Source organism: Thermobia domestica, chromosome 11 (genome assembly GCF_964235325.1).
Source record: "Thermobia domestica chromosome 11, izTheDome1.hap1.1, whole genome shotgun sequence".
Lineage (NCBI taxonomy): Eukaryota > Metazoa > Arthropoda > Insecta > Zygentoma > Lepismatidae > Thermobia > Thermobia domestica.
Window position 1 is genome coordinate 168,102,352 of NC_137464.1, and position 9,398 is coordinate 168,111,749.

At 34.0% G+C, this 9,398-nt stretch overlaps 1 protein-coding gene across 2 annotated transcripts in view; it reads left to right on the forward strand.

Moving 5' to 3' along the window:
* LOC145663699 (uncharacterized) overlaps nucleotides 1–9,145 on the forward strand; it is an 89,666-nt gene extending 80,521 nt beyond the window's left edge. For both annotated transcript variants that reach the window (XM_081729794.1, XM_081729793.1), the window contains exons 5-6: nucleotides 2,587–2,728; nucleotides 8,928–9,145. In XM_081729794.1, coding sequence (XP_081585920.1) covers nucleotides 2,587–2,728; nucleotides 8,928–9,007 — 222 coding nt within the window. In that variant the 3' untranslated portion in view covers nucleotides 9,008–9,145. The remainder of the gene's footprint in view (nucleotides 1–2,586; nucleotides 2,729–8,927) is intronic.
* Nucleotides 9,146–9,398: the final 253 nt, after the last annotated feature.

Sequence of the window (9,398 nt, forward strand, 5' to 3'; positions counted from 1 at the left end):
ATACTGCATATTCCAGTGTGAGTACAACATGATCTGGGTTTCTTATGTGTTCAATTACCACTTGTACATGACATACCACCATTTCTGTACGTGGTGCAAGAGTAAGAACTATCCTCGAGTACGGAATGAGGAACTGTCGTATACTATTACCTAATTCAATTACTAGTTTCTATCTACATTGAAATTCAGAAAAACGTATCCAACTTTCCTTTCTTCATTCTCACAAATATATATTCTTGGGGATAAAAAGTCTAACTGACAATTACTACATCCTATTATTCCATTCTAGTCTATGCTCAATTTTTTTTAAATAAAAAATGAGGAAATGAAATCCAAGAATTCATCTCTACTCCAAGTTCAAAGACTCAACACAGCAATGGTCTCTAAAACTACCTGCACCAAGCTTTGCAGTCAGGTGACAAAAGATCTTTTTTTTTTTTTTTTTTTTTTTTGAGGATAACAAAACTCGTAGATTGAAGTTCTCGAAATCGAAAGAAAAAATGTACAACTTGAAACTACAGCTCCGTAAATCATTTTAGACTGCAATGAACAACAAAAACCAAAGTGAGAATAGAAGAAAGTCGGATAAAATTCATATTTAAAGCCATCAGAGCGGCATTAATCTCCCAAACTCAAAACAAAGTACTATGTTAAAACTCAGTGAAAGTAGTCGACCTCCGAATTTAATCTCGAAACCTTCCAATTATTGTGTAAGAATGTCTATCACTATTATTACTCATCTGCATTCAGCACGTACTCAATTAACACACAAACACATTCTTTCTTAATGCGGATGTAGTTAAAATATTCATAGAAGGTCTCAAATATCATTAATGCACAAAACATGTAATTAACTTTTGTTTTATTTAATTAATTCTTTGATTTAGGTGTAAATGTTTTAATAATTAAATAGACACATCCATAAGTAAAGTAAGGAGTCCTGAGTGAGTGATTAACTGACCAAATCGCTTACTCTATTAACTTTAAATTTTGGTAGAACACATAATTTGTGATAAAAGGCAACACTAAGGTTCCTTGAAATTCGATATGGAAGGAGGGAGGGGGTAGAGATGTCAGTTTTATATATGTGAATCTCTAAGAGTAGAAACATGAAATCTGGTACATTTACCTCCCATTTAAAATATTACAATTATTTCTCATCGTTGCTTGGTATACCCAAGGAAGAGAAGAAAAACGGTGGAAAAAGGGTAGGATTCCAATTGTTATAACAGAGTGACCATGTTTCAAAACCTTTTAGGATTACAGTCATGATATTTAGTATTTAATTTTCATTTAAGCTAATTAAAGATGTGTTTCAGAGTTTTCTGGTACTTCCCCTACAGGGAAAGAAGGGTGGGTTTTTAATTGTTAATATAAAATCGCCATATCTCAAAATCGTTGAAATTAGAGATTTGTAATTAGGTATTTAGACTTTTCATTTAAAATAATTAAAATCACCTTTCAGTGATCTTTTGTTTCCTATAGAAAGGTCGAGACAGATGGGAGATAGGGATAGGAGTTACAATATTGTTTTAATACAATGGTCATATCTCAAAATCCCTTAAGGTTAGAGAGATATGAAAATGACGCAGAGTTATCAGTCTAATCATAAGAGAAAAACGAGAAATCCATTTAATATTATTTTTTGAATACAGTTAGTACTTCATCTGACAACCATTTTCATCATATCACTTTGATTGCAATGCGTTTTCTAAGGTGGTGAAAAGTGTTCAAGCCTCTCGCAAAGAATAATGTCATAAAAAAAGTTTTCTTCCATTGCAAAGAACGGATATATGACATGGTCTTATATTTTGGAATTTTCTTCCATTCGTACCAAAATTAAAATGTTGTGATCGTGTACAAAAAAGAAGGTAAGATAAATCTTAAGGACCAGTGTGTATCTGAAAATAGTACTTCAGCTTTGATTATGAACCATACATTTACGTGTAGGTCTCCTTCCCAAATTAGAAATTCTGAAATATTTTTTATTGGACTGACTGTACTAAAAGAAGCTCACTCAACTGTTCTTATAGCATTTGAGACTTTGGAGAATTTAGTCCCGGTGCAAGAGCACTGAGCTTTAAATTTGGATTTCAACTTAGGCTGTAGGTCACCGTCTCACACTGCCTCAGTGTAGGGAAAGGAACTAAACTTTATAAACAACAAACAACAATATATGATACAGAGAGGGGGAATGTAATTTAACTTAGACCTTTCGACTGACAAATCAATCCATTCAACAGGAAAGTGTAATTTCTTATCATTTGAATGCATTGTTATTTTAGGACTTGTTCTTCGTATTGAATAAGAAATCTGGATTTTAACCTAAGACAAAAGATCTCAAACCAGCACATTTTAGAAAGAGGAATTAGATTATCTAAGTGATATCAAAATTTGGGTAGTGAAACATTTATTTGAAGAGCCCTACGGGACAATTGTGCAAGATCGTAAATTCTGAGGTTAGCAGAATTTTTAAATATTATTAGCATATAAATTCCATTTATTTGTATCATTTCAGGGGAATAGATTTTAAAACAAAAAGGAAATATTTCTTTTAAAATGTAAAACTCTTTACTTTTTTTTTAGAATAAACGCGAGATGTATTGGCCATGGTTTATAGTGACAATTTTTTCCCTCCTTTGGCACTTCGAATTCTCCTTTAATAAGTACATCCTTAAACCATATCCTCCTATTTGGAATAATATGATGAAGGCCTTGGCTATAGAAGGTAAGTTTTCAATTAGCATTAAGCGCATGTACCAAATCAAATCTATGAGGTTTCTGTATGTGGCTTTTACAGATAAATATAGTAAAGCAATGTTGTCAATTCTCTTTTTATCTTGAATCATACCAGATTTTGCCAGGGGGAAAATGCTTCATATTTATTTAGTATTATATTAGTATACATACAATTAATTAACAGTATGGACTTCATAAAATCAGTGGGAGAGGAAATTTGCACCTGCTGCCCTCTACATATCACGCCCTGCTTGAATATGAATTATACAAGTCCATACTTTACAATAAAATGTCGCGAAGTAAAAATACTGCAGTAATAGAAGAAGCCATTTTAATTCTATTCCTAGTACTTTAAGTTTGTAATTATTTTCATTAGATATACAAATTGTAAATATTTTATTTTTAAACGTTTTGTGTTTATGCAAGTCGAAATCAAAACGTAAAGAGACTTTTGAGAAAATATACATTTATTTTAATGATAGAAATGTGAAACATACATTATTTTTCTACGTAGTCTCCCTGCACTTTAACGCACTTTTCCAACGTTTCACAAGTTTTTTGATTCCGTCGGGGAAAAGTTTTTCGGTTGCATTTGTAACCAATTTTTGCATCGTATCAATTGCTTCTGCATCGTTTGCAAATCTTCTTCCCCTGAGCGCTTCCTTCAATGAGCACATGCTCGCAGTCTTACTTTCAGGTTCGTGATGATTTACCCAAGTTTCATCCATAGTAACAATTTGCTGTAAAAGTCCATCTAACCCGCGACAATAACAGGCCCGACGTTTACGAGAGATGTCCAACTTTTGTACCTTATACTGCGCTGACAGTTCCTTGGGTACTCACCTTGCACACACTTTCCAAAAATGTAGGCTGTCATGTAAGATGGAATACGCTCAACCATGACTGATATGTAAAATATTCGCGATTTGGTCTACTATGATTCGTATGTTTTCCATCAGCATACAAGTCCTTGATGTTGATGGCCTCCCCGATCTTTCCTCGTCATATAAAGAAATTCTGCCCTGCTTGAAATGCTCTACCCATTCGTAAACCTTGCTTCGCAATGAACAGCTGTCGCCATATTGCGCTTGTATTCGACGAATAATTTCCACAGGTTTAACACCTTGCGAAAACAAAAAGCGAGTCATGCCCTCATTTCCCCCTTGATACAGATCGACAATGGAGCTGCCACGTCGATTAACGGTCTGCTACATTCCAACGACTAACATGGGAATGAGTGCGAGAAATTCCAAAGTCCCTTCTCTCTGACTTACCCTCGTATTACAAGATTAATAGCCTTGAGAAATGAGTCCCTGGCTGTAATATCAGTCGCTTTGCACGGTAAGAGTGTGCCCAACAAACTTCAATGACCAAGTCCACTAATTTAGGATTCAAACAATGCCAAGATTCCAAGGCCACGAGCAGTGTCATTCAAGTCATTTTTCAACTGGTTCTATGAGTATGATACTCCAACCTACTATAGTTATTATCAGTGGCGTACTTACGATTTTGTTTCGGGCGGGCTTTGCTAACTTTCGGTCAGGGGGGTGATTTGCCTGAAAATGTGAGAATTCTGCAAGATATTTCATATACTTTACTATAGTAAGATTTAGGGGGGCTTAAGCCCGGAAGCCTCCCTAAATACGTCACTGGTTATTATTATTATTAGTTATTGCTCATGATCTTTTAGCTTCCTATATAGTACGCGTTAAAACTGTGATTAATTAAAAGTTCTTATTATTTACGTTTATCAAATGTATTTTTATTTCTACTTTTTCTTTCTTCGTTTTAGAGTTCGCTTACCAACTAACGTGCGATTACACAAATATTAATGTTGAAATTTAAAGCAGGTTATGGGCTTTGTATTAATAGTAAACAGTAAAGCACGTCCAAAATCATAATCATCTATTTTGAAAGAATAAAATTGAAACAACACACTTCAAATTGCAGTTAAATCGTCACAATATATTGCTGTAGAAATGCACAAATATTAATGCTCAGATTGATTACAATTCTTGTCCTATTTTGAAGTAACTAAATTGCAATTAAAATTTTATAATATTCTAAGTCGACAAATTGACCGATCCTTAGCGATATATATTCACCTCAGGCAGGCTAGTGGTAGGGATTTTAGTGGTGACATCTATTAGTGTGTCTTTACTATTAGGAAGTACTGTAACAAACTGAGACGTTTGTCGTTTGTTTAATTTTGATTTGATAAGTTGAGTTTAGCGTCTTGTCCAGCAGCGATGGTGTATGCGACGTGGACCTACAGGTCCAAACCACATGAGTAGCAACCACACCCGAAGTTAACCGCGTCAAAGACCCTCACGCTATGCGCATAGTCACCAGGGAGCTCATTTGTCGTTTATAAATACGGTGATATTATTATTATTATTATTATTATTATTATTATTATTATTATTATTATTATTATTATTATTATTATTATTATTATTATTATTATTATTATTATTATTTACTTGCTCCTTCAAGTCTTCGGGTTGTTGTATGCTGTATGTTAAAATCGTGATTAACTATATTCTTTAATCAATTACACTACCATTTCTTTTAGTTTGTCCAACTAATTTACATTATATATATATTAATGTTCAATCTAAATATAGTTACGTCGTTTTAATGGTCGTTTGCTTCGTGTACATTGCCGATAAAGCTTGTTAAATATTGCCAGGGGCGGACTGGCAACCATAAGGCTCACCCTGCTAAACTGAAATGAGGGCCCACTGTATAAAAATGTAAAAATGTACTTGGCATATTTCATATGTATTACATATAAAAGTCCATCTTCGAACCCATAAATAGTATCCCATATATTCATACAAAAGCAAAACATTAATTGCAAAAAATCTGAAGTAGGGACATTCTAATAGTAACTATACACTGTGTAATTGGCATTATCATTTTTTATTGTAAACACACACAATACCGGAATTGGTGCTTTCAGTTATTTATATAGTGCTATTGTTTTTTTATGTAATGAATTTAAACCATTTATTTAAATAAATGAGTGTCATGTTTTAGAAAACCCAAAATATATACATGTGCGATAAGTAAAAACTAATCTCAAGTCAACTTAGAAACACTAAATAATTAAAGCGCTGACAGAAATAATGTAAGTTTCTTTCCTCGTAAATCAGTTCTAATATCAATTTGGTTGAAATTTTCTACTGAATTGTATACTGTAACCTAATATAATATAATATTAATATGAGTGCCAGAAATGTATCCTAGTATTAATATCTTCATTATGCCCCAGTTACACTCACAATTTCAAATATCTACCTAATTCTTTGGAGCTAGATACAAGATCGTCAATCACTTTGTCGTAATCAAACGTATATGATCTTCCTATGTATAAAAGAATAAAGTCTTCCAACAAATCTTGTCCAAGCGATGAACGCAACCGATTTTTGATCACTTTCATCGGCGCATAAGAAAGTTGACCCGAGCCGACCCGTGGCTAGAGCAGCCCTGACCCTAGCGTAGGTGACCTGGCCGAACCGGGTCTCAAGCAGGCTTGACTCGACCCCTGACTCATGAAAGCCTGATCTGACCCGTTTGAAAGCACTACGCGGCAGCAAAGCAAACTGCTGAGCAAACAGTTCAGTTAATTTCGTGTTCGCCTGTTAAAGTTGTGTAATTTCAAGTAAAAATAGCCATAAAAGATAAGCTATAATTGACTGAAATCATCCAAAGACGTGGTGTATACATTATAATTTATAAACACTGTTGAGAGAAAAACAAAAAATACTTGGCAACTGTCCTGCAGTACTCGAATGAGTCACATCATGCTCATTTGTTTCTTGGGACTTCACAGATTCAAATAGCCTACGTTGTTTTGGGTCAGATGCAGCTTTTTGTAAATCACATCTTCGTTTGTGTTCTCGCTTTTTAGCACCACTTTTATATTTTTTCTTTACAGAATCTTACAATCACTCCTACCATCCATACTGACACAACCACATCTGTCTTCCACGACAAACGACACGTAACTGGTGTTCCAATAATTGAATTGCTGCTATCGGATTTGCTCTTCGATGTAATATACAAATAAAACACGAGCCAAGGGCAGCAACTTCATAGTAATTGTTTGAGGTTTGTATAAAACAATCGTTGATAGTGGCGACTAATTTCTTTTCGCTTTACCACACTGAAAAAAAACAAAAGAACAACGACGCCTGATCCGATTTCTTTGTTCGAAATTTGGTCTGAGGGCTGCAGTTCAAAAGCGATCCGGCTCCACCTCCACTTTCCACAATAACAATATCTACGAAACTATTGTTTCTTTAAAACATCACCACTCGCCGGCTTGTAAAAGGACCGGAGTAGGCAATGGTATCCAAATCCAATAACAGCCTGAAATCTACTGTTTCTTATATTTTAAAAAAATAGTAGTTAACGTGCTCGTTTTTAACAGCTGCTGTATCACAAACCCCGCAATGTTTTAGGGCCTGATTGTCTCATAGACGGAACCTTTTCAAGTCGATAAACGTGAAGAAGAAGAAGGTCTATTCATGAAAGTTTAACTTTACGTCTTTTTTATGCAAAACAGAAGTTTGCGGAAGTTACCCTGACATATTTTTGATGCTGGTAGGTTTAATTAAGCACATCTTTTAAAAATTGGTGGAGGGGGCCCACCTGTTTGGGGGGCTCACCCTGCATTTGCAGGGTAGCAGGGTGGGCCAGTCAACCCCTGAATATTGCACTGTCGTGAAAGTAAACAGTAACAATTATCTGCAGTTTACACAATATGGTTTTGTTGCTTCGTTTATATTTTTAACTTATTAACTTATTTATTCACAGAATTTCATACAACATTAAGCTAATTGACTGAAACTGAACAACATCACATTAACAAATAAAATAAAAATAATAAAAGTAAAAACAATAAAAATAAAAAGAAATACAAACACAAAAGGTACACCTCTCAATTTACAATGTTCTCTCTAGCTGAGTTCTAAAATTTTCTTCAGAAGTAAAAATACCGTATTACATTCTGTTAGCAATGTATTGTAATCATGCGTTAGTTTATAAAACAACGAGCGTTTTACAATAGGTGTGTCGTAAGTTAGCGAATTAAGGGAATTAGTTTGCCGGGGAGGAACTCGAAGTTTAATCTATGATAGTAAAAATTCAGAATCAATTTTACCATTGATAATCTTATATAGGTAAATTGGGTCTGCTGCTCTGCGTCGTTTGTTTGGAATAAGAAGTTCATTAAAGACACTATTTCTTGTCTCGTGTTCTCACGTAATTCGGGAATTCTAAATCAAACTATAGATCTAAAGAAGCTCAAGACCAAGTCCATGCATGGTAGGTTAGTAGGTACTGCCTTATTCTATACAGGTGATCGAAATTCAATGATCGGGGAAATATAAGCCTCATAATACATTGTAAAGGCAGGGAGACTTTGTATTTCGGGAAATCTATAAAGTAGACCAAGTAATGTCATAGCTCTGGATGGTGCTCTGGATGATCCGTAAAATAGAGTTTCTGAACAAAGTCAGTGAATACATGTTTTCGAGATGTTACACGTTTAATAGGTATATTGTTGACATTGTATGTCTGACAAAGCATATTCTTTCATATAGAGGTAGAAATGATGCAACATTTGTTGGGATTTAAAGCTAAATTCTAGTTAGTACACCAATTACTTAGCATATCTGTGTCAGTTTGTAGTAAAGAAGCATCATCTACAGAGTTAAATGGAACTGAGAGGTAAGACGTTTCTCTATCCGGTGACATAACGAATGTGTCTCTATGTATTGTTAATAAAAAAGTAAATATTTTCAATGTTTCTTCTGTTTGAATAAGCCTATTGTTTGATACATCCTATATTAGTATGATGTACAATATACTGTTTTAAAGAGAGAATCTCATGACTTCGAGCTTTTGTGATGAACAAGATTCTTGTAAAGCAAAAATTCTCCGAACCACTAACGAGCCAAGAAGCATAATGAAAGTTGTTGTTACTAAATTCTGTAGAGATGTTTCTTTGAACACTTCTTCATAGAAATAACCTCTTTACTGTCAGAACTTAGTGAAATTTTGTAAACGAGAAAACAATATTAATTTGATGAGTAACACTGTCTCAAAACTACAAGGATAGAAATAAAACTTATTTCCTTAGTAATGGATGTTATCAAAATTAAATGTTTTATTTACAGTATTTGCTGCTTATCAGATACTGGTTGTCTTCAGTTATTATCAGAGCATCAGAGAACACTTGATTGTCTGCTCTTCTTAAACCACATTTTGGATGAACCACTACCACTATGGAAGAACCATCAACGTTTATTAATATATATTATGAAACAGTAATAATCCAAGAAGATGTAAGATAGTGTCGATTCTTAATCTGACCAAAATAAATAATTATATGCTACTTTTCATTCATATTCGCTCGTTTGTTGTAACTAGCTTTCTGCTGAAATCGTACTAATAAGATACTATATGCAATAGTGGTATAAAAATTGGCCACGTGAGCACAAAACCAACTACTGTACTGCGACATTCTGTTAACACTAGTGACACTAGTAAACCGATTTTCTTTTTTTTTTTTTTTTTTTTTTTTGCAAACGTACTATACATTACACTTAAAACACAATATTATCCCATTAGCACTGGCTCTCGTAAAT